General features: G+C 44.6%; 1 protein-coding gene across 1 annotated transcript in view; it reads right to left on the bottom strand.

Annotated features, from left to right (window-relative positions):
• Positions 1-26,599, bottom strand: part of RASA3 (RAS p21 protein activator 3) — a 104,031-nt gene that overhangs the window by 35,602 nt on the left and 41,830 nt on the right. Inside the window, exons 4-5 of the mRNA XM_032189339.1 lie at positions 20,274-20,368; positions 9,517-9,593 (exon numbers count right to left, since the gene is read on the bottom strand). Of these exons, the coding sequence (XP_032045230.1) occupies positions 9,517-9,593; positions 20,274-20,368 (172 nt within the window). The remainder of the gene's footprint in view (positions 1-9,516; positions 9,594-20,273; positions 20,369-26,599) is intronic.

Here is a 26,599-nt window from a genome sequence, read left to right as displayed (position 1 = left end):
CAAGGATAGTGTTTTCCCTACTAACTAAATCCTTGATGACTCTTCTACACAGATCCCCGCGTCATGTTTACTTCTAATTAGGCGTATGATAGCAGCAAATGTATCTTTCTAAATGAAAAGATCAAACAGCTCGGAGTTAAAAACAAAATTAGTAGTTATTCGTGGGTCTAAAAAGCAACCAGAAGTGCCTTCGAACCGCATGGAGTCTGCAGCCTTCTGCATCAGACGTGCCTTGGCTCACCTCGGGGAGGTGGAAGCTTTAAAACTTTAAAAAACATCATTTTCAACAACTCAGAACAACTTTTGGCATTCGTCTATATGAGTAATCAGATCATCTGTGATCTTGATTAACAGTACTTATAATTACAGGGTTTTGATCTTTCCCTGCAGATGCAGTACTCGCATTAAGGAATTCAAATTGAGCTGATTCATCACCTAAGTTGCCAGCCAGGTCCCAAAGTAATGCTGAGGCACTGAACTCGTTTTGACAAGAGAACTGGACTAAGGTTGTATGGCACAGTGCTCTCTTCTAAGCAGAATTCAGGAAATAATATTGATACCTTGATGCTGTCCGGGTTTAGGTAACTAAAAGGACCTTAACATATCCCACTGTGCTTACAGGCTATGCAGCAACCAAGCAAGGGAGGAAAAAATTAAAAACAACTCATACTCTATTGGGTATAGAACCCAAGAACCACTATTTTATTAACAAATAAAGCCCATTAAAAATGTTCAAGCAGAAGTGTGGAGTCTTCTCCAGTTATCCAACCAGCAGCCCCCAGCTCGGGCTCGCTACGTCCCATTTATCTCCATTTTTGCAGTAAGGCAGATGGAGCTGCTCGTTCCAAGAAGCACAAACATCCCAGGCATCAGAAGACACAACTTCGAATAAACTTTCCCATGAAATTAACTTTAAAAAAAAAAAATCCTTAATGTCTCTGATTTGGCAAGAAGAGAGATCACACAGAGGTTCGGAAACCATTCATGTAGAAACCAGCTGTCACGAAGCGCTGACTTAATTTAAATCACTCCCCTGGTCCTTCAAGGCCACTCACTTCATTGTGACACTTGATGATGCTAAAATTACTAAAATTCAGATGCGCTGAAACATCTCACGCAAGGCAAAACACGTGCAGCTTTTCAGAGCTAGCCTAAGACTTTTACAGCTCAACTGCTGTCTCTTCTTCTGATCAGTGCTGGTATATACTGCTATGACTGTTGGTGCCCTGGGTTCCTGCTACAGCCTATCCCCTGTCCCATGAGCAGTGAAACCTCCTAAAATACCAGTAAACTTGGTTATTTTAGCAGGAGCAATGCATTAAATGTGTCATGGACAGTTTCTGCTGGCACGCCGTCCCATTTTGCCTTCTACCCTGAGAGGTCAGTCATGTCCTAAGCTCAGCTAAAACTTGTGATACGCCATCCCAAAGGCGGCTCTGCTTCCCAAAGTGTGGTTATATGGCTGTTTGTGCAGCACGAAGATCCTTGGGGAGGAGACACGATGCAAAGCAAGCTCTCTTTAGAAGAAGTTTGCTGTGCCTTGTCACTTTACATCTTCCCAAGGCAAAACACGATGCAAACAAGGGCATGGTCAGGTAGGCGCTCTGGTAGAACCAGCTGTAATTAGTGGCCCACACCAGCTTTATGACCCCAGTTATTACACAAACGGTTCATACTTGCATCGAGCTGCTCCCTTGTATTTTGGGACCCAAAGGAAACATCTGAATCACACGGCCTGACCTCCTTCAGGACAGCGATGAAATCTCTCAGCTGAGCTCACGATGTCTACAGCATCCCCGGAGCACCTTCCTGATAGAAACCCAGACCAAACTCAAAGGGCTCGCCGTGATTAAAACGTCCTCACAATGCTCTGCAGGAAATTGTTCACTGATTAATGATAATGAAGGGGAAAAAAAAGCGCTTTAATACTGGTTTCCCAGTAGATCAGCCTTTAGCTCCCAACCACAGAGTATCACTGTGGTAAGAACAAGTAACATACAATCAGAAGGGCCCTGTTCTGAATAGAGTACGTGCCAGGGTTTCATCACTTTGAGGTTTTCCTTGCATAAATCAAACGCTGTCACTATAAGACACATTCACCAGGTCTTCAGGTCTTCTTGGAGCTCTTCCATAGACTCTTTCAAGTCAACAGGATCCTTTTTAGCCTGGCATCCTGAAGATACAGGCCCTGAGAAAAAGGGATTTGTCTGTATTTAGCCAATCCCCCCTCAGTGATTTTTTGGGGAATCAGCTGGTGATTTCCACCAAACACTAAAGAGTGGCAGAGATGTCACAACATACCCTGGTTTGGGGCATTTTGATAAATCCTCTGGCTGGGTAGAGAAGAGATCCCCAGGGAGGAAAGGGCTGCAGATGACAGGGGTTCAGTGAATCTCTGGAATCGACAAGGGCAACGCCAAGCACAGCTGGGACATCTGCAGTTGTGCAGAGCCTAACCCGAATTACTGCTTCTGTTTGAAGCTCATTCAAAATTACTACAAAACCCTCAGCTTTGGAAGCGAGTCAACCGCAGAATGAGTTAAAATTAATTGCAGGCGCTGCCGCCTCCGAGAGCACAGCCCCCTTGCCAATTTCTGTTCTTCTTAGAAGGGCGCCTTGCACTTTCTTTCAACGCACTTCCCTTTTCTCTTTTTATTTCAGGGAGCAAAACGAGGAGGAACCAGCACACTACGTCGCACAGTGACAAGAAGAGTGGGACAGCAAAAGCAGCTGATCTAAAAGTCCTATTATATTAAAAAAAAAAAAAAACAAATACAAAAACCACGAAAAGACTTAATCTCTCCAATTTACAAGTGCTTGGCACACTACAAATATGCAATTAGCAACATGGCTGAAGTATTTTATAATCAAACTCTGACAATGCCAGAAAATGGCATCCGTGACAAAGGTCTACATCAAGAGGACCAAAACCAAAAAGCAAGGCAGGAGACAGCAGGTGACAGCAGCTCTTGGTGACAGTACGTAACCAGCTGAGCTCCCAGTGTGACAGTGAACCCAGGGACACGGACACCATTTCTAGCTCACGGTGATGGAGGTGTTTTCTCCTTATTGCCACATACATGGGCAGATTTCTTGCAGTGGTTTCCTCTCCAACAGTTCTGTGAAGAATAGAGCTAGTGAAGGGTGTTTCCGATGCATTGTGTACCGTGTCTTTACTCTCTTTATACTCACCAAAAAAAACAAAACAAAACAAAAAAAAAACCAACTTCAACACCTGTGACTTCCCCTTCACCCTGCAGCTTCCCCTGTTACTGATCTTACTTTGATGCCCTCAGCTCCCTGTGCTGCTATCTCACAAGTGCTGCTCTTGCAGCAACAGGCAGAACACTTCCAGAGATGAGTGTGATTTCTACATTTCATCACACCCTGCCACACTGCTCCTTCCAGGCTCTTTTTGGCTGTGCCCAGCGACAGGACCAAAAGCAACGGGCACAACCTGAAGCCCAGGAGGTTCCAGCTCAATATGAGGGGGCACTTCTGTGCTGTGAGGGTGACAGAGCACTGGCACAGGCTGCCCAGAGAAGCTGTGGGGTCTCCTTCTCTGGAGATACTCAAATCCCACCTGGATGCCATCCTGTGCAACGTGCTCTGGGTGATCCTGCTCGGCAGGGGGGTTGGACTGGGTGATCTCCAGAGGTCCTTCCAACCTCGGCCATTCTGCAATTCCTCTAGAAGCTCTGCTAGCACTGGTTTTGGATGGTACCTGCCACAGAATTCCCACAACCACTGGGAATGAAGCAGCACATACATTTACCTTCATATTGCACTAATTACTGTGTGACCTTTTGATACACAACCTTGTGATACAGGTCACGTTGCAAGACAGCTCACCATTTTACCCTAGAACATCACCCCCAGTCCACCCTAACAGGGTGACCTCGAGCTCAGTTCAAAGCTAAAAATCACTTATTAGCAGGATTTATGCTCGAACGACTTGCCTCGATGTATAATCCCTGGCTATGTTTACCCTAGCTAAAATGGGAAGTCCCGTCAAGTTATTTAAGAAGCGGCACTTGCTGCTGAAACAGACCGACTCGGAACAGCCACATTCCAGTCCTGCAGGACAAAATCGGTCCCAGACGCATCCCACGGCGTCACGCGACAATCTCAAAACGGGGAGAGCCTCCAAAACACGCCCTGCCCGAGGTGGGCTGCTGCCAAGAGCCCTAATCAAAGATGTTGCTCTTAATTAGAGCTGCAGATGAAGATACTTGCTCTTGAGTAAAAGGAGCTTCAGGAACTGAGGAGAAGCACCGAAGAAGTGCTCAATAAAAAAAAAAAAAAAAACAAAACAAAGAAGGGTGAAGGAGAAATTTCATGTAGTGGGAAATTCGGCAGCGGGAAGAGGTGATATTTAGAGATGCTGGGTGGTTGGATGGGGAGTGAACAATTGTCATAGGGCTTAGGCTACAAAACAGTCGAGACGAGTTCTGGTGGGGATGGAGGAGCAAAGGAGCAAAGGGAACGACTCGGATGGCAGGCAGTTAAACCTCAACACCACAGCATCACAGCACTACGTGATAAAATACCAGCAACGACACGGTTTCATCTGTGAGCCATCTTCCCCCGTGAGTTTGCTATGAAGCACACGGAGGATTACAAGCAGGAGCAAGATGCCATCCTGCAGGAGAAGGCACAGCTCGATGCAGGGCATGCCCTCCAGAGAAGGGAGATTGTGATGCATTTTAATGGATGCAGGCGTTTCTTGAAAATTAAGCCTTGAAACTACTTCACACCCTCATTAGTATTCCTTACCAGCAGCCACCGAAAGCTGGTTTTCCTCAAAATCCTGCGGGGTGCACTGATCAACTCATACATTAAGCTACCTTGCTCGTAGGCAGCAACACCATTTTCTCCTAGCTGATTCAGCTCGCATTTCAAGCAGGAAAAGAAGCTGCATTTGACCCCGCAGCGAGTTCAAAGCTGGCCGTAGGCTGTAGTTCTCTGCAAAGGAGTAGAAACACATCGAAAGCAGCACACCAGCACATGTCCTCTAAACCCAGAAGCAGCGAAGCCGTGTGGCAAGGTGGCTCCCGGGCTGAATTTGGATGGAAATCTAAGGAATTCTTCTAATTTGGAAAAGGAAAATTCCCCCTCTTCAGTGTCCCAGATACGATATAGCCGTGCATTTCCAAGCCCCTCACCAATCCCAGCCTTTTGGTGCTTTCTGTCCTTATGGCCGGGAACTGATGGAGATAGCGATCTGAAGGAAAGCCAACCAGCTCCAGCATAAACAAGGGAAGCAGGAAGCAACCTAATTAGCGAAGGAAAATGCTCGGATGACTCAAAGATGATGCCTGCCTGTTTTGATTTTGCACAAGGGCCTGAAGGACTAGCTGTACCCCTGCAGTTTTTCAAGGCGTCTGCAAATGCAATCACTGGTGCCAACAGCAAGCCTTCGCTGGTCAAGACGGGGTCACGTTTTCCTCCAGCTCCTCCTCTCCAACCCTAAGCAGAGACCTTCTGCTTTACCCGTGCTTGACAAATGACTCTTTCCTCCTTACCTTCCTCTCCAGAAGGGCTTTCAAAGCTCTTCAATACCCGCAGCTCGGCCGCCCTTCTCTTAATGACCCTTGAAGTGTTTATCTTAGAGATGCTGTATCTGCTTATTGTTTCCTCCCCTGCTGGCCCTTGCAAGCAGCCCGTTTAACTCTGCTCCGCATGGTCAGGAGGCGTCTCGCGGAGCTCTCCCGAGCGTCACACAGCATTTTAATTCATAAATTTACTTCATTTAATTCATAAATTTAATTCATTTAATTCATAAATTCACGCCGAGCGGCCGCGGCCCCGCACCAGGGCTACAAATGCTTCATTTATCAAATACAATTTTGGCATTTGGTGTGTTTGCAGGCTCGTGCAGCGCTCTGGAAAAGTGTACCTGAGCTACATCGGAAAGACAGTGGGGGCTGCTGCAGCTGCAGAGATTTACCATGGGGGGGAAAGGACAAAAGGAGGAGCAGAGAAGGGGGAAAGCTCTCCAGAGCAGATGTTTCCGAGCTGTTTTAAACCTCGGAGACAAGACATAAGGCAGCACTTGAAGGAGCAGCTGGGGACACTGCCTCGATGCAGCCGTTTAAATGTGCCTAATTACACACACACGCTGGAATGCGCAGAGGAAGATCGGGGAGCCAGACTCCCAGCTCACGCTGGCTTTCAGCAGGAGCTGCGGGGCCCGCTCCTCTCGGCGTGCTGGCCGTCAGATGTCATGGTGCTAAATACAGAACGCTGCTTCGAAAAGCTGCCCCTGCTAGCAGGACCCAGCGGAGCCTGCAGATTTCGACAAAATTAAACAGTAGATACAGATCCCTTCTTTTTAATAATTAGATAAAAAAAAGGCTCCGGGATGCGGTGCCTGCATCTGTCTTGTCAGCCTAACTTTTAAATTCACTAACGCCTCTCGTCGTCATTAGCTCTTTTGCAGAGATTCAGGCTGGGAGACGGTGCTGTAGCAGCTGGCAGAGATCGAGGGCCTCTGAAGGGCTCTGATGAAACAGAGCAGCTTAGTGGGTTAGGGCTAAATGGAAGTCCTGAATGCTGCCTAGGGAGCAGCTATTAGGTAACAGTTGTTAAACTCTTTTTTTTTTTTTTTTTTTTTCTTCCTCTGCAGAGGCTAAGGAAGATCACAAACCTTTAGCATTTTAAATAATCTCCTACTTAACGTTCAAGAGCTCGGCGCTTTGCAATTTTAATTTGCCTTCCCATTCAGATGAATTTTCCCATCCAGCCGACTGCTCCCAGTGCTCCACAGGGCTGCAGACCGGCTGAGCGAGGCTTCAGCTGCTGCTGAGGCTTTCTGGAAGACAGGGGTGGTGGCAATGCACGCAGGCACAGAGGGCACAGTACTGAAGACATGGGCTGGTAAGAAACCCCATCTTTATTTATTTTCTGGATAGGCAAAAAAAAAAAGCTTCCAATTAGCCCTAGTTTTCAGTCAGCCCACATACGTGCTTTTAAAATACAAGCTGCCCACTGGAAGTAGTTTCTGTTCTCCTTGCAGACCCAAACTGTTTAATTGGCTGTATCTCTGTGCCAATTTGCAGGATAGCGTTCATCTTTCTGCAGCAAAGAGTCTCCAAATTAATTTAAGGGGAAAAAAAAATAAAAAGGAAGTCAAGGGAGTCCACAGGATGACGATTTGCAAGTTTTCACTCCTGATTTGGCAGCTTTGTCTTACTTGCTCACTGCAATAAACTCAGAAGCTGTCCACAAAAAGAAAGAATCGGTTATTTTCACAAAGCTCAGCTGGTAGCTGCCCTCCTCCAATTCACCCAGCCTCGATTTTTCATTCATGAACCACCTGAAACAAAGGTTCTACCTCCCCTACCTGCACTATCCTTCTCACTGGCAACTTCTGGCTCCACAGGCATTCAGTCAAGCATTGCTTCATTCCTGCTGTCTTTTCTTACATGCCTATGTATGCACTGGAGCCCAACTACCCATGAAGAAACCTGAATGAGATCTCAGCTAGTGTAGAAAATGTTGCAGAGATGCAGTTTGCTGTATACCTTGCTAAACAAAAGGTGCAGGAGGAAGAAATTGCCAGGCTACATGTAAATGTAGTGTTGGTTTTTTTCCTGCTATCATTCCCCTTTCCTTTTCTTTCTTCTTCCCTTTTGCTTTCTCGCATACAAGACCCATTGCTATAAAAGCCAGCACCAATGGAAGTACATATTCTAGAAATATTTCTACTTCTGATTTCCCTTATCTACAGCTTAGCTCTGCTCCCATCTATCACCCAAACAATAGCTGTGGAAACAGGCCAGAGCCAAACGCAGTGCTCAGGTAGGCTGCAGAGAGCAGAAGACAGCGGAGAAATTTGACTTCAGCAGACAAAAGACTGCTTGGGCTCCGATTTTCAGGTTGTTTCTAAGAGCCGAGAGCTAGCTTTAAATCAAGAGAAACTCTGAGCGTTACAATTCAGTGCTTAAAACCTCAAAAATTGTCTACACGTTTGAACTAATGCATTGTATTTACTGAACAATACCTCCCAAATCAAAGCCACAGAATGCTTCACAAGCCAACCTAGGTATTTCCTCTGCATTGTACAGAGTGAAAGGAGTAATCTTCAAATCAAGGCCACAGCAGCAAGAATATGAATAAAGATTTAAACCCCGTCTGGTCAAATGAATAGAAAGATAGAAAAAGAAAAAACCACAAACGCTGCACACTGCCATAGTGTAAAGGTTGACAGCACCTTATTGCTTTCATGAAGCACGAAGCTGTATGTGCAACACGTTAAGAAGGACCTTTTCTGACACCTCTTTGTAGCATTTCAAGGATTTCATTGAAAAAAAAAAAAGCACTGGGATCACAATGCCACCAGATCTTATTTGACTGAAGACAAAACCTTTACAAGAAAGCTGGCTGTAGTGTGGCATACACCCTCAGAACAAAACGAAGCGAGGCAAACGCTTCTGAAGGTCCTTCCGTGCATCACCTAACTACTCAAAACAGACCGTGGGGAGAGTGGAAGGATGTTCCTCTTGAAGTGTTGGCAGAGAACCAGACACCACAGGCTCTTACCTCGCAGCTGGAGTTCAGAAGATGCAGGCAGAGGCCTTTGCTGCTGTATTATATCACTAAGGGTGCACTGCACACCTTCAGGAAGGCGAAAGCAAGAGCTTTGCTCAGAAGCTGACGCACAGGGCAATTCTGCTCCTTTCCATCTCTAAACGCAGCATCCTCTGGGCCTGCTCTGAGGAGCAGTCCAAGCCTAATGACAAGCCCACTGTCACGTATGTCCCACACACGTATATCCTCTCACACAGCAGACACAGAGCAGGGTAGGAAGACAATAAACCATCTTTCCCCACTTCATATCTTCCTCTCTTCTGCAAAGCCCCAGGACCCGTGGTGACAGCAATGACACTCCAACCAAAGATGCCAGCCTAGGACTTGGGAGTTGCAGGTTTGAACCGGGTTTCTTAGGATGCATTTCATCGTCATCACTTGGTCGTATGCAAATTGCACAATGGCAGTTTGACAAAAAATCACAAAAAGTGTCCTCGGGTAGCAGTTAAACGAAGGCTGGGCCCTCCAAGTGCTGCAAAGCCATTCTGATGTCACTTTTGACCTGAAATAGGTACCAGCTGTACCTTTACAGGTCCCAGCTGCAAAGACTACCACGACAGCTTACTGACAAAGCTTTGGCAAAGGCAATAACAAAGCAATGTCAGATATTGGTCTGAAAATAGGGCTGGTCAGAACTTCACTAGGAGAGCATTTTTCTAGTGAAACAATTGCCAAGTTGTTTCATCTAAAAGTATTAGGAAGAAAAGTATGTAGATTATAGGGATGAGAATGAATAAACATCTCATCCTATAAATTTGTAAGGATACCACTGATTAAGGACAATTAGTAAATAGGTTCAGAGCACAAGAACATTTCATTTCCAGTCAATGTTTTGATCCCTCCAATTATTCTGAAATGAGGCATTGCACACTATATTTAACTATTTTGTTTCTCATCACTCTGCAGTTACATCTCAAATCCTACCGTGTCGCGAGCTTATGGCAGACCACACCAGTGTCTGTTATGACTTCGCTCAGTCTCAGCTCAAGGTGGACCTTTCCCTGAAACAAAACAAAAAAAAAAACACCGCATGAAAAATCAGTGTTATGCAAAGCCAGCCACCCCATTCCAGTTTAAAACAAAGTCAGTTAATACAAGCAATTTCAGGAGGAGTTTAAGGACTGGTTAACAGCTGTACAGGTGAGATATTTCACTTGCTCAAGAATCCAGGTTAGCAGACATCTCACCCGGTCGCAGTGCATAATTACTCCCCCGTTACCTTCTCTCTCTCTGCGTGTTTTACTAGTTGACTGATACGGAGTTTCTGTGGTCTAGAACAAAAATATTTTCTTGTCACTTTGTTTATGTTTAGCATTTGAAACACCGAGCTAAGATACCCAACACAACCATTGAAACTCTATCACATCAGTATGTTATAAAGAAATACCTCTATGCTTTATGCTCTGGAAAACTGAAGGGGCTAAAAGCCATGAAGTTATGACGATAAACTCTGAGACAGGTATCAGTAAAACTACACTGGGCAACTAAAGAAAAATAAATGTCCAACATGTCACCAGCATCTACTGTTATACAGTCTTCAGCTCCTCACCATCACATTGACTTTGTGGTGACTTGGGTCAAAAATCTATGCTCAGATACGCCAGGAAAATAAAGGCCATCATGAATACAAACTGCATTACTCTCATTAACTCTGTTATGTTCCAAAACACAGCACTGGCAAAAACTCTTACAACATCTGTGGTAAAACACATTTTGTTATTGAGGTATTCTAGCATTTCAATGCTGCCCAACAGTCATTTGTCAATCTCGTTGGCCAAAATGGAGTCATTCACCTTCAAAACTACCTCCTCTCCACCTTTTTTTCACCAAAGGACCCTAAAGCCCACCCAGCTAATTAGTCAGAGCTCTGATGCGGGTGTCATTATTGACTCAGTTTGTCTCGACTCATGCGAAAGCCCTTTCCTAATATAATATCTTCCAGATTTGACCTTTCCTCTCTGTCCACATCACCAGCACTGTTGCCAAAGGCTGTCCGTCCCGCCTCGCAGAGGGGAGTGCAGACCAGACCCTGGCCCCACATTGCTCCCTGCCGTTATGATCGACTCCCTCCACACTCCTGTCTGGACCAAGGCTGCTGAGAGCAGTCCAAAGCTGGGCAGGGAGTACAGTAACAGCACGAATGCTCAGGAGTTGGGTTTGAGCTCATTCCCCAGCACTCCTACACTTAGCTGTACAAACTCTGAAGCCAATGCTGGAATGTTTGTCCCACAGAAATCAATGAATGATGGCTTCTTGCTGTCCCCTTCCTTGCAAACCCCTTCCTAGGGACCGTTCTGACTGCACTTCCATCCTTCCAACCTCTGTCAGCCACTTGCACATTCAGTATTGAGTCCATAGCATTTTTTTCTGTCCAGGGCCTGGAAGCATTTCCCTGCACAAATGCATAAAGCCGCATCTAGACCCACCTCTTTCAAACTCAGTCCTGTTATAATGCCCATCACAGAGGCCCTAAGAGGAGCTAAGCACACCACCAGCTGAGAAATCAAGTTATGAAGGGCACTTTCTGGCTTTATTTTACGGCGTTCTCCTTTAATCTCACTCTTCTCTCTTCCACGTATCTGAACACAGGAGCTAAACCATGCTCTCTGTAGAACAAAGTTGGATTATCAACCTGTAAAACAGCTGCTGCCATCTTTGTTGATGTCCTACGTATTACCTGTGTTAGAGAAATCAACACCGGTATGAGTTTTGAAGGAATTAAGAGACGTGAAATGAGGCTTAAGAACTTGACAGAAAATCTCCCTTTGTAGAAAAACACCGAGAAGGCAAGATGCTTTCACAGGAATGCTTCCACTGATCTTAAACAAAGGCGAGACTGATCTCTCTCAGGGATGAAAGAATGCTTCAGTACACTTAGGTGAGCCTGCATGTAAACTTCATTTACAGTGCTAATTCGCTAGATCTCACTCAAACTGAGTAATTAAGATGAAAGCTCCCTACTGTAGAAATGACGCTCCAAAAACGCTCTCAAGCCAGCAGTCCCTCGCACATTTTCCCAGCGACATTAAGAACAAAATATAGCTCAGCCGCCTTTGGGCTGGAAGCCAGCTCTTCTTGGAGCTCTCATTTTTCTCTTCTGAAGACTTCGCGAACGGCCAGCTGCTCGAAAAGTGCCTCAAAGCTTCAGACAGCAAAACAAAGGTCACGGGATCACCGGGCCTGGCAGCCCCGACGACTATTCCCAGAAAACCTCCCCACTTCCAGTTAAAGATTCAGTTACACAAATACATGAAAATAAGGCTGCAGCAGCATACTTGCAGGTTTAATTCACAGAAAATGTAATTCATACGTAAACTGAATGTTTTTTCCCAAGTCACCTATACCATTAGGATCCATCTGAATAAATTTCCTCCTTGGAATCAGGCAATCCCCTGAGTTGGAAGGGACCCACACGACCACTGAGTCCAGCTCCTGGCTCCACACAGGACCACCCAAAAATCAGACCCTGTGTCTGAGAGCATTCCTTCACCGTGTCATTCGCTGGTGTACGATACACTGGATAATGCACTTCTCAAAGAGAAGAGAGAAAGCTGTGCAATAAATCAGCATTATAAAATCAGGACCTCAGCTAACCAACAGAAGGTCAACTGATCATCTGTACTAGACTAAATGCACCAAAGAAGCAAGAAGCTGCTAAAATATTTACTTACAATTTAACAAAATTTAACAATTTAACAATGTACTTACAACACCAAAGACATTCATACAGAACCACTAGGGTTGGAAAAGCCCTCCAAGATCACCTGGTCCAACCATCCCCCTACCATCAGTATCACCCACCAAACCATGTCCCCAAGCACCAGGCCCAACCTCTCCTTGCACACCCCCAGGGACGGTGACTCCACCACCTCCCTGGGCAACCCGTCCCAGTGCCCGACTGCTCTTTCTGAGCAGAAATGTCTCCTCATTGCCAACCTGAACCTCCCCTGGCACAACCTGAGGCCATTCCCTCTGGTCCTATCACTGGTTACCTGTGAGAAGAGGCCGACCCCAGCTCCCCACACCTTCCTCTCAGGTAGCTGCAGGGAGCAATGAGGTCTCCCCTCAGCCTCCTCTTCTCCAGACTAACCAACTACACAACAACAATATTTAATTATTAACAGAACGACTGATATCACCTAGAGCCTCTAGCTGTTGATGACAGCATTTACAAGTAGGAAATACCAGGTAACGGGGCAGGATAACAAGCACAGTGCCCCTATTTTGCCGCTGAAAACACCGTGGCTTGGTTCAGTTCAGAGAGATCCCTGCTGTGGAGCCAGGGACTGAATCTGGGATGAGTCCCAGGCCTGTGTCCTAACCACAAAGTTCTTCTTTCCCCTTTAACACAGCAAGCGAACTCGGAGAAGCAGCTGGATGTTTGACAGTTTCGAAGTAGGATGCATTAATAGCTGAAGCATTTACATAAAAATAAATCAGCATATTCCTAGAAGCAGGGGTGTTCGTTAGCATACCCCTCACATCAGGAAGAGTAGGATTTTTTCAAGGAACAAGCTGCCAAAGGAGCGCCAGCTCAACTGCTGAACAGCACTTCCCTTCTCCTACACAGGGAGCGATACGGATGGGTGGGTTCAGAGGTCGGGTGTCCTTCCTAATCACCTCCAAAACACCACCACGGGACCAGACAGGTTCTACTTTTCCATTCTTGATCAAGGAAGTCATCAGCTGATTCAATTTCACGTAGGCAAGGAGCGAGTATTCAAAAGGAAATCGGTAACAAACAAAACTTTTAAAAGGCCTTCCTAAGAAAAAAAAATAACTGCTTGTTAAACATTGCCTTTACTAAAATAAATAGAAAAAAAAAAAAGGATCAAGTTCCAGTCTTGTTAAGATCCTCGTAACACTAACAGGTATCAGGAAGAACTCAAAAATAAAAAATTGTCTCAAAAATAAAAGGGAGGCTAATTGCAAGCTTGCAAATGAAAAGAAAAAAAAAAAATGGCAGAATCAAAGTTGTGTTTTGATAGGTACAGGAAAAGTTTGCCTACACAATTTCATTTTCCTTGGAAGCTATAAGCTACTGCAGACTGAAACACCAGAAGACAGCTGTACAGCAAGCATGCACGCACTGCTTACTTGTCTCACGTTTCCAGCAGTTGCAAATTTGTGGTTTCATTTAAACACTGTATGTGGAAGTAGGAAAGAAAACACACGATAGCGGATTATCCCGAAGTTACTGCTTTCACAGAGCTCTGCCGTGCTGGCATAAGCCACTGGGAGCATTTTTAACAAGTGTTGGGCCTCAGAGGCAGCATTCCCCAAGGAAGACACCCCTAGGAGACACTTCTTGGTGGGTGATGTGCACACGTTTTGGGCTGGAACTTAACACACATCACCTGGCCCAGTGATTGAATGCCACTTCAGACACCTGATCTAAGTCATAGCAGATGTGATCTGATGTTTTAGGGAAAAAGTTCCTAAAAAAAACCACTAACAAACACCAGGAACCCCTGGGGTTTATCCCAAGCTCCAGTAAATGCAGAAAGAACTCTGAAACGATGTGAATTTAGTATTCAGCACTAGGTGCTCTTTACTTTTACTGCTTTTCACTCTATTATTTCAGGCTAGCTTTTTAGAAGCAACAAACCAAACTGGGATAGACTGTTTCACCCCCATGAACACTAAATACTCTGATATTCATGTGGGGAGGAGGAAGTCTTGCCACAAAGCAGGATCTGGTCAATAAGCAGGCTTTTTGATTCTCACAAACATTATTATGAAACGCTCGCCAGTGTTGCCACACGCGTCAGTTCTCCGAAATAATTTTATCAGTGGGCACGCAGCCTTGAGAATCTTCTCACTCTATCAAAACAGAGATTTCATATCATTTCAAAACAACTGAAAGAGGGAAACCTAAAAGCCACTGTTCATAAAAAAAAAAAGAGAGGGTAACACCCATTTATTTCCTGTGTGCGGTGGAAAGCCGATACCGAACCTGGAAGCTGCTTCTTCTTTTTCAAATTTGCATAGAGCTGTGCTTGCAGCACAAAATGTGTCAGTGACTCCTCTTTGTCTTAGAAGCACCTAAATACCTACAGGAACACAGCTAACGCCAGCGCTGGACAGTGGGCACGCAGTGCTCGTAGCTGTTTAAGAGAGCAGGTATTTCTATCAGTCACTGGAGGGGTATCGCCCTGTGGGGTTGCTCCTGAAGACAATTTGTTCAACCTGGTTTATTTTCAAACTAGTTCATTTTCAGAAAATAACAGTGAACATCAGAGCCGTTCCCGTTCAGTACAGTTTGCTCTGCACGTAGCTAAATCAATGCTTTTTATAGAACAGGAAGCAGACAGATATGGGGAAGACCATGGCAACTTCCACAATATTATGAAGGGAGGGCAAAAGAAAACAGCAGAGCAACGCGTTTTCAGCTTCCTTTGGGCATCTGGGATAAACTTCTCTAACCGTCGAACGGGACTGAACGCAGGAGAGCTGAGTCAAAAGCTTGCAGTGAAATCCTGGCTCTGCTGAAGCCGTGGCAAACCTCCCACCCTGGCAAGGGCAGGGCTTCATTCACGAAGCCTGACACGAGGAATACAGATCCTGCTCTCTGCGGGGAGGTGCTGACAAAGGAGCAGAGTTTTTCTGAGCAGCACAGGACGCCTCGAATCCATCCTTCTAGCTAAAACACAAAGCATTTCAGAGCCAGCAGCAACTGCCAGCACGACAAAAGGCTTGAGTGTAGGGGCACTCTCTGAACATACCTGCAAGCAATGTTTTCCTCTAATGCTGTAAGGTCCAAGCAGGGATGTATCGCCTCACGCCCAGGAACAGGCACGCTTCAGCAATAATCACAGGCTGGGTAAGCAAAATGCTAACGGGGCAGAAGAAGGAGGAAGGGATTCTGGTGCCTGAAGAAAGTATTTCTTAACACCCGTAATTTTTTCACACTGAATTTGAGTACAGAAGGTTAAAATTGAGACAATCTGCTTCCTCGGTGTTGGTTATCTGCCCTTTACATATAAGTATGGTTTTGTTTTTGTTTTTTTTTTAAGAAAAATGATAGCTAAATAGGCATGTTTCAGACATATCAAAGCTCTTACGAGGAGGAAGGGGAAATGAACAATTTTCAAGCTTTTATGTCAGGGTTTTTTTTTGCTCCGCTTTCCCAACAATGAATTTTACCCAAGACTAGCTTTGGAAAAGCTCTCACGGTTCATACCGAGAACTCAGGTTGAATGCTCCCAAAGTTAATCCTGAGAGCTCAGTTGCAGGAGAACATGACCATTTTACATTTGGCATTGCTGTGGAGGAAGCAACTCGGAGGACACTTGAAAACAGGAACATTTGAAAGCAAGAGCCTGCAGAGGAAGACACGTCAGAATGTAACTGGCTCTCCTTTTATTTCTCCCCCCGTTTGGCATACACAGACTGCATGGTTTGAAATATGCTTGTGAGTTTTGATATTAATCAGAATGTCTCTGGATCTTTAACCACTCACTGATTACATGTACACAAAAGGTATCGGGCTTGCAAAGCTCGAGTTCCACCAAGCTGTGGAGGGCTGAAGGTGCTGTGGAAAAAAAACATCAACAAACAAACCTGCTCTAAACCAGAAAAGGCCTTCTGAAGGTTGGCTGTGCACTTGGGCTTAACTGAGAACATACGGACATAGGGAGCACCTGTCATCTACTGCCCCAGGCAAACATCTGAAACAGTTACTGTCAAATAAAGTCCTGCGTGTGAAGGGAAGGCAATCGTTGAAGAGAGATATACGCACAGCAGCATGGCAAGTTTTGCTTCCAGTTCTTGAAAAGCAGGAGAATGAGAAAACAGCAAATCCTGAACGATAAATGACTCGTGGAAAAGAGACACCTCCCATGGAAAGCGTGCAAGATCACGCTCCTACTGAGCTTAAACAGCCGAGCAAGTTCTGTCTTCTGCTGCAAATCCCTCTGCCCTTCTTAATCTGCCTGGCTGGTTTAACTTTTGCATTGAGATAGGCCGTGAACATTTTCATTAATGGTTCAATGGCTTCACTTTCCACAGAAATGCTTGAGCATTTGTGCTGTCAGAGACTGAGTATTTAACTCGGGGCATGGCAGCATCCCACTGAGGAGCCGGCAGGCTCCAGCACAAGATGGGAACTTCAAACTCCTTTAGCTAAATCCACACAAACCCACCTGGTCACAGCTTCATGCTTTCAGAACAAGTTTTCCAGTGTGGAAAAGTGAGCCCTGAATTATGCATTTAACAGCTCCTGCCGAGTTTCATTCCGCACGCTGTGTAATAAATCTTCCAGACAGCATTGAACACGTTTTAGTAGATTTAAAAAGTAAACGTTCAGAAATCATATAATTTCCCATTCGTATGCCAAACAGATGTAATTTTGCTGAACTTTAATAGCTCGTGCTCCACAAAGCAGCTTGAACTTAAGCCACTTGGAGTAAAACAGTCTGATCACCCAGGTTATACCTAAACTGCATGTGGAATATGCCCTGACAGCACTACAGCAGAAGATGCAACAGTTTTATAAAACTACGCAGAGAAAAAACAGCCAGTGAGCTGTGGGGGCACTGATTTACCAAGAGAATAAAAGCCTCTTGCACTCCTGACAACACAAAACATCTTTATAAGTCAGTAAGAATTAGCAGGGTTGGAAAACCATAGGACTGAATGCAAAGCCTCAAGCTAAGCATCTCAGTAACTGTGTCCAACGGTGTTTTACGTTACCACATAATTTTGATTACAGCATCGGAATGATTAGTTGCAGCTTCCGAATAAAACTGGAGAAAATAGCACAGAAATATAAATAAATGCACTCAACTTCTATTAACACTGATTTTTACTGTTCTGCATTTGCAAAAAAAAAAAAAAAAAGAGAGTAATCTTCACTTCATATACTAGTCCCTCACTATATATGAAAAAAGAAAACAGTATTTCCATTTGAAAAACTTGTACCATTTCTGAACTCCCTAAGTTAGGTCCAAACCATGTCAATAAGGAAATTTTAATTATACACATTGAACTAGAACAGCTAAAAACACCAGTTCTTCCATCAGAAATGCTGTTTTCCATAAGTTCAAGTCAATCCTTCTGTTCTCAAAAACAAGGCCAAATGTATCCCAGAACTGGGCATCTGGGAACCAAGGCACCCAAGATCATTAATATTTCATTAATATTTCATTAATATTTCCATAATCCACTGATTGTAAGCTGGTTTGCAATTTCCGACTGTGCTGGTTGGTCTTGCTTAAAACCTAGACATTTTCAGGCTTTGCACATGGTAAAGAACAGCTCTCTCTGGGCCTAACACTGTCACCCAGTTTCTTTCATATCACGGCCTAATGATTAGAAGGAATCAGAAGCCAATCTGGTTTGTCTGTTCTTTGTTTGCTTGTTTTGGGTTGTTCATTTATTTATTAATTACCCACTCTGACCTCAAGCCAAGTCACATTCTTTTTGATACTTACTCCTCATTCTGTTCAAAGTATTGAATTGACAGTAGGGACAGTAGCTTGCCTCAGTGCAGTGCTGTGATGCATAACTAAATAGCCACAAAGTGCTCTATGACATGGAAAACGGTATTTATGACACGGAAAATAGCATTAAGGCCACTGACTAACAAAGACAGAAGTAAGATGCAGGCAATCCCTGGCACATGGCTTAATCCACTAGATATGTGGCCAATTAGGATAATTACTAGAATGAGAGACTGATAGTTGGGACAAGAATATTGTTTTTTGCTTGTTAGTATTTGCATGATTCATTGCAAATGTTAACCTCTTAAAACATCTCAAATGATTTCCTTAAATTTGGAGAAAAACTGAGTAACGACCCGTACTTACTGCAAATATTCCTTCTGCTCTTCCGAATGAAGAAGTAAATGTTTAGAAAAAAAAAATACAACTGAGATACCGCAAGCATAAAAGACACAAACAGAAATACACTTTCATTCCTCTATCTTCCCATGTACAAGAATTCCCACAAAATATTTACCACTCTGCTCCCGCTAGTATGGAAAACATAAAGCCCTTGTACAGACCACTTAACATAAAGACCGTGGAACATTTAAGTAAGTGGATAAAATCAGAGGGCTATTCGTATTTATACTAGTTGTAATAAATGTTTATCATGTAGCCCAGAAGCAGCTTTTAGCGTTGTGCTCTTGTAAAGATACAAATTGTGGAAGTGATGAACTGTGCAATTACAAACAGAGAGCATGCTCTTCGAGCAAACATCGTGCTCGTCTTCTCTCCGAAAAGGTAGAACTGTTTGCAAACCTTTCAGTTCGCAGCCTGAATTACCAATGCTGTCCTAGAAAGTACCCTGGGTCTAAAAAGCTTCCACAAGCTCACTCTGTGTAAATATTATACCAAAATAAACTATGCAGAGGCTTATCCAAATATTGACCTTCTTCAACTGATAAATTACAAAGGGAAAGTTTTCATATCCTGCAGGAAATAAACACTACATCTACTGTTTTAAAGTCACTGTCATCAGAGGCTTTGGGGTAAGAAGAAAGGGAGACAAGGGTAAACAGAACAGACTTCAATGTTAAAAGGCTATTAAAAGCCTTCCCATCACCATTGGCATCAAAATGTGGCATTAAAGAGGATCAATATTTTACAAGAGAATGCTACAGACCGAACAGGCTGCCAGGAGGCCTTCTCTGCATCACAGGAACAACAGTACGTTGTTTCTCACTCCAAATAAATTAAAAAAATAGCCTTGAATATATTTTCACAAATGCTTCACTACGTTATAACCACACTACATACTGGAATGGATGTGCAATGCGTGTCTCCTTTTCTGACCTAGTATGGCCAGACTTGCTTGCTAAAGCCAGCACATTATTTCTAACCCTACCGCAGCTTCCTAAGCAGCATTTCCCTGTGCATTTATTGGGTTTATTGTACAGGTCAGACAATATCCAGGCTCCTAAGCAAACACTGTGTTTCAAAAGTGTTGCGGGTTTTTGTGTGCTTTGTTTTTTTTTAATAGAAAAAAAAACACAGTTAAGTATCTGATTTGTATTCACTTGATACCCAGCTACGTCATTTTAATTTCTTGTTTTGTTATATAATGACTGTTTTCACAAGACCTGACACTGTAATAGAAATTAGAACCTGCTTCAAAAGAGGCTAAGTAGAAAAAAAAAGAGGAGTGACACTGTGTACCAAAACCTGCAAAGTACCAAACCCTACACTGAGCTGAAGTGATACTATCATTAGCATTCCCAGGGTTTGGAGCAGGGCCTAGAAATCTGGCAAGTTTTTTTGTTGTTCTGTTGCATTTTTTTGTCTGAGATGTACTTGTTGCCATTCCTGTGACGACCTGCCTACACAATTATTTAAGACAGTACTGCACAGATATGATTTTCAAGGTGGTTCAGCTCCCTGTGCAATCAACAGTTATTTATAGTTTTGAAGCTATTTGATACCTAGCAGACAACCACACCCCTCTTTGTATCAGTGGCTCTGGTAGTTCACATACTTTTAATTATTTCTGCAGGCAGAATCCCAGCCCTCGTTGACTTAAGCACACTCGTAATTCACCCTACACACAAATACCCTCAGAAACTGCAAATACCAGTGAAACCTAAACCACACTTATGAGCAGTACTTCCCTTCTGCAGGGACACGACACACCTCGAGCCATGGAACCCACTAAGCCACCATGGCACTGTTACAAATGCTCCTTTGCCAAGGCAATCTCACCTGTACTTCTGAATCAGCATCAACGTGCTGGAGTTGAAACCAGGTGTCTCTGTTATGATACTTCTGCAGATCTTCTTTCTGTATTGCTACCTTTCCTGGAAATAAAACAAACCAGAAGCACAGTTTAAGACATGCTGTAGTTCCCCCAAAATACGTTTCAATCAAAAACAGGTTTTAAAACAATGATTAAAGGACTATCCTATTCAAGAAAGGCTTCAGATAACGGAAAGACTTCTTCAGGGCATACTCATTTTTTAAACACAATACATAATTCTTTCTGATGAACAGTTTTTTCCACTTCATATTGTGAAAGCCTCTGAAATTCCTAACATCATACTCACTTAACGGACGGAAGCACAGAGCACTGCATGGATGAGTTTCCAAGTATGCTTATAGTAAAAATACCACTGTTGCTTTTTTTGATATAACATTACAGTTAAACTTGTGGTGGGAAAAGTTTGAAAACTGTTTGTTTCAGATGTTTGAGGCAGATGCCTGTAACAATCCCAAAAGATCGCAAGCATGGGGTTATTGTAAATAATAACATGTCAGGATGAGGCTCTTCACTGTATCTTTGGAGAAGAGATGCAGCAAGTGGAGATGTCAAGTCACAGCTGATTCCCAGACCTGCATTTTGAGGTCTGGTCACTTTGCCACTCTAGGTGGTAGGAGATCCACCAACTGTGCTCACTCAAAGCCTCGCAGAGCTCGTATCCCACAGCCCAGAACCATCCGAGTGATACCACTCACATACCACCTCTATTTAGACCAAAAATACAGCAGAGCTTTTCCCCCTGACCTTTTTCAAACCCCCTTACTTCTACCCAATTAACTTTTTTGGTAGCTATAGCAAAAGCAGCCTGTTTCATGCCATGAACTAATGTATATGCAAGCTAGGGGCTAACTTGTATGTAAAGCTGAAACTTTCATCTTGCCAGCCTCTCAGGCATTATGTAAAGCACTCTCCGAGGGCTAACGAAACTTTTTCCAAGCTTTTTTCTTTGTATATACAAAGCAGAGCACGGCATGCCTGAGGATCACGTGCTCCTCCAAAAGCAGCCTTGGGCTGGGTGGCTCCCCAGGCACCGAGGATAGCAGTGTGTTCAAAGTGAAAGGATCCAGGACAGCCAGAGATGTTCGTGAGGCTCAAGAAAGCCACTTTTTGGCAGAGTGGTTTGGTAGCAGACCTCTCCTCTTGAGGGAGTTGCTCCCCAGCTCCATGCAGTCTGGCCAGGGGTCATCACACATCACCTCAGCAAATGTTACTAGAACACGTTTACATTATCCACAAGATGAACTACGAAAATCACAAACACAAAGCACGTTCCTTTCTGAAATGGAGACTTTCTTGAGGTCCCAGCTGTAAGTTTAGCATTACACAACTCCGTCCCCTGAAATTCTGGCCTTTGCCTTTAGCTGTGCTTGGAGGGCTCCCCCAGCCCTCCTGCCTGCCGGGCTGCTCCCAGGCTCTCTGTGGCAGCTCCTGCTGCATTGCATTCTCCTCTCACCCTCAGGTTCCTTCCAGTGACACTTCCCAGACCTGCAGGCCTGGTTTCTGAACGGCTCTGCCATCCTTCCACATCCTTCCCCCTGCAGCATCTGCCAGGGTTTCTGCTCTGGCTTCTGCAGAGCTTCCGAGCCACCGCTGCCAAGTCTTGCTCCCTCTGCCCTTGCTGCTCTCCTCCCCCTTCTTGTCCTTTGGAGATTACCAGATCCATCTCCTTGCAGGCATTGAACTAGAGATTAATACAGAGCGGATTCACTGCCAGGCTCTTCACTGGATGTGCAGAGCTAGCGACTGAAACTTCTTAGAAAAAGAGTAATTAAATTACACAAATCTACAACCTAATATGGCAGAAAGGGTAAATAAACCGTAATAAGACATTTGAGCTGTGCTGAACAGAAGATGTGAAGTTATTCTGCTGAGAACCTCTGTGCTGATGGCTGGGTATTTTCACAGCTATTGCTTTTATTCTCCAACCACAGCACTATGTGGGCAGTTTCTCGGCTTTTTCCTGTTGTAGTTTCTCTAAAACATTTTGTCAGAGGGCTACGCTGAAATGCATGACCTTCCACTAATTGCTGTGGCCCTTATCTGAAACTGTCTACTTTCACTGCTTGCTGTGAAAGTCTCTCCCAGAAACCCGACCGCAAGGTAACGCACACCACAGGCTGTGCCGCCCGTATCTTTCCATCCCTTTTATTCAGCCACCTCTCTCACAGGAACATTCCTTGTGGAAAGCCACAGGACAATTTCAGCACCTTTACATGGCCGAAAAGCTGTTACCAGTGTCCCCTCTTTTCAGCAGGAGATCCCATTACCCTGTAAACCCAGGCTGCAAAACCATCTTAGCCAGGTCTGACTGTACGATCAGCAAGAGGGTTAACCCGGTGGCACAGCTGTTTTGATGAGGAAACTGTTTGAACAGCACTGTTTGCTCTGCACACAAGCAATTCTTATTAACGAGTGAAACTTATTGACTGGGCTGGCTGGGATCCAGGGTTTTTTTTTTCACTGTAGACCAAGCGATCCGCAGAGAAGGAGAAGCCAGTGGGATAAAGTGCGCGTGTGTGTGCGTTGGCGGGGGTAGAGCAAAGAAATGGCCGGCACTTTGGCTAGTCTAAACGCGTTTAAGAGTGTATTACTGATAGGGCAGACTGTTTTATCTGTCCTGTGAAACAAATTGTCTACATAAGGCAGCGGCCTGCAGGATTTGTAGCTCTCGGCCTGCATACGCTAAGCCACACCAGGCTCCGGTATCACTGAGAGCCACCGGGCCCTGCCCTCGTCACCACAGCCACTCGGCCTCAGACAACTTCAAGACTTCGCAAAGAATTAGGTTAACTCCGGGCCAAGAAGCACAAGCTGTCGGCACCTGCCATTTGAACCGATAGTGCCCGGTGAAGGCCCACAGCTCTCCTTGAAGATAAACCTGACGCCAGAGGTCAGCAAGGTTTACCGCCTCTCAGCTCGAGGACTTTTCCTCTCAGTGGCTCTTGGGCTCAACCCCATAGCACAGAGCTCCTTTGCAAATACTGCTCAGCAGTAATACCAGCAAAGGTTAGGTAAAAGCATTCTTCTCGCCTGAATTAATCCATTTTCCAGGTCTGACACTTGTCAGGACCTCAGGCTGGGGCAGTGTGAGGCAATTCACACTCACTTCCACACTTCTGTCACCCACATGGCAGCGTTTTCCCTATATCCCCCAAATCCACACTGAACAGACCTGCAGTGGCATATTTAAATCCTAAACCCTATGTTCAAAACATACGTGTCTGCCAAACCCAACCCCTTATCTCCTTGGGAAGAAACCAAACCACCAGCAAGCTGCTCTGCTAAGCACAGGGCCAGGGCACGGGTGAACGAAGTTACTACAAAAGGGCCCTTTATGATCCCAAGGGTGCAGAGCCTCCTGCCTTCCCCACCCGCACACCTCTGTCCCTGCGTCCCGAAACTGTTGAGGAAACGGTGCCAACTTTAAGAACACCAAAAAAATGTAAATAAACTTTTTTTTTTAAGGAGGAGGAGGGAGGAGGAAGTTAAGTTTCTGGGGTCATGCGTGGGTGTTGTTTTCATTTTTAACACACCGATCCTTTCAGCTGACCTGTCTGACAGCTTCCCCGCTCAGCCACGTTGACACAGTGGGCAGGCAGGGGATGGCAGGGGGTCAGGAATTTGGGCACGGAGGCAGAAATATGCAGCAGAGGCTGGTGCTGATTTCTGGCCTCACCACTTGAGAAGGTGCTGGGAGAACGCTGCACCCTTTGGGCATGTCCCTTCCCTTGATGGACTTTCAAATGCTCCTCCCAGGTAAGCCAATGCAGGCCAGTAGCATGTCCTTGGGCACATACGAGCTTAATTCAGAGCTTAACATTTCCACACAAAGACTAGCATGGAGTTATAACTTGCCTCTGGCACTCTCCATCCAGTCACAGCTATGTCCTCCCTGGGTTTCCTGCTGGCGAAGAAAGGACTAGGCACCAGCTTGGGGATTATACCTCACCTTTTAATACTCGTTTGCTGGTTTGTAGAGTGATTGCTTCACTGCTGAGGGATCTGAAAATTTATGTCAGCTCCTAGACTAATAAAAGATACATTCCTTTGCAGAAAAAGAAGTCAGACAGCAGTACGACTGGAGCTTGTCATTTTAAAAGGACACAAGGCTCTACTTGAAAAACCACCTGACATTTATTTCGCAGAACCCTGTAAAGGCAGCACTTCAGGAGCTCCAGAATCTTCTCTTTAATTTATCTTGGGACACTTAAACGTTGAAAACCAGGAAACTTTGTGTACTGATGCCAAGTGAGCTGAAGCAGTAAAATGCAATAGCATTTTTAAAAAGCACAATTCATTTAAAAAACAGCACAAATCTGCTTAGCCCTCCCACAACACGGAAAGAGACTGAAAAAAAAAGACTGCCTAGTTGAGGATCAGAAAGGTAGTGATGAAAATTAGGGGCATGAGAAGGTCTCAGAGGCTCAGGAGCAGCAGAATGGCTCCTTGCTGTCTAGGGTGCAGTGTCCCACGAAGCACAAGCACTACCAGACCATCTGCTGCCATTGGTAAGAATTAGTGGTGACAATGGCAGAATGCTTCCAACACGGCAGCGGTGCATCCTACGTAGAGGACTGAGGTGTACTCTACTCATATAACCCCGGTTTCATCTGTTTTTTGAATAACTAGTGCAAATAGAAGAATACATCACTTCCACCACCCATTTCCTCCTCCTTGGGATTTATCTTGAAGAGTAAGGCAAGGAAAAGTAGGCTTGAGATTAAAACATAGCTTCTAACCATGGACTATCAACGTTGGTTTTGCTGGCCACAAGCGTAAAGATCTCTCCTGGCTTATATCGCAATTTCTCCTCTACCAGCTCTCTGCCAGCTGCCATCTGGCCCTTTAGATGTACCTACATTTGAGAAAGGAGGGATAGCTAGCCCATGGCTCATCCCAGTGGGACAGCAGTCACTGTTGTCTGCCTTAGAGCAGGCACTCAAATCCCTGAGCACGCTGCCTGCACTGGCCAACCACTTCCTCCATCAGCAGAGCCTTCCAGGTACTGCAAGCAGCAGCCACTGCTATTGCATTATCTCCACGGGCCCAGTCTGCTCTTAGTTCAAGCAAGACATAAACCCAACGGAGACTGCTTAATAGCTTCTGGTCTGGAGATGAGTCAAGTGCTGAAGAAAACACAGCAAGCCCAGCTCAAACTAGAGCAGCCAGAAGCGAGCTTGTAATGGGAGGATAAATCTGATTATATCCCAAATACAGGCACTATTAACACTGTCATTTGATAAGGATGGAGGCTGTGGAAAAGAACAGTCAAGGTTCTAGCACATTATGCCCAGTAATTTTGTTTATAATATGCGTACTTGTAGCAGGAAAAAGGAAAAATATGTATTTTTTGAAAGCTTGACTTTGTTTTCCTGCTTTTGTCATCATCCATTATGTTAAAACATATTGTGAGTGCAGCCTAACAAATTGTTCTGTGCAGAAAGCATTTATTTTAGGCTCTCTATGCAACCGAACCGTAGAGAATCTTCTCTATATAACTCTAGTTTATAGCTCCTCAAGACTTGTCATTGTGGGACACGGTCATCTGTTTCCTTTATTTCATTAGTAGCTATTTTTATACCATACTGAGTTGATATCTTTCCCATGCCATCCAACAGTACAGCACGGAAACAGTAATCTATGTTTTGACTTCTGCCTAAGCCATAGTTAGGGGTGGAAGAAATAGAGGAACACCGTTTTTTATTACAACATTGATCTCTGTTTTGTGTTGTATTTGAAGATCTTTCCTCTACTTACCTAGCAAGAAGCATAGTTTAGCAGGGAAAACTCTTTCCATTTTTCTTTAAGCCCAGTAAAATAATCAAATGGTGATGTTTCAGCTATATCTGGCAACAATTACCTAATCACAATAGATGGTTTGTTTGGGCCTTGGGTATTAAACGATGGCAACTCCACGAATACACTTTCTCAGCCTTGGTAGCACTCGTTAACAAAGGCACAATCACCTCAAACAATTTTCAATTCCATGGAGTTTTCATTCTGTAAGAATGTCTGTGAGCTACGATTTGGTTTCATCTAATTTAGTCCAGAGCAGCTAAGTTTAATTACCTCTGCAGGCAAATTTGTTCCATTGCCTTATTTGCTTCAGCTCATCTAGCATTAAGCAGGAAAACAGTTATAAGCTGACAGGACACAGTGGCCTCAAGAGCTTCAATTCGTTGTACAGCACACCTAATAACCCCTGTAAAGATGACTTAGAGCAGTGAGTTATAGGAAATGTAATTAACAAAATGACTTATTAGTTTGCTCC

Source organism: Aythya fuligula, chromosome 1 (assembly GCF_009819795.1).
Source record: "Aythya fuligula isolate bAytFul2 chromosome 1, bAytFul2.pri, whole genome shotgun sequence".
Lineage (NCBI taxonomy): Eukaryota > Metazoa > Chordata > Aves > Anseriformes > Anatidae > Aythya > Aythya fuligula.
The sequence above is the reverse complement of the archived record's forward strand: the minus strand, read 5'-3'. Positions and strand labels throughout refer to the sequence as shown.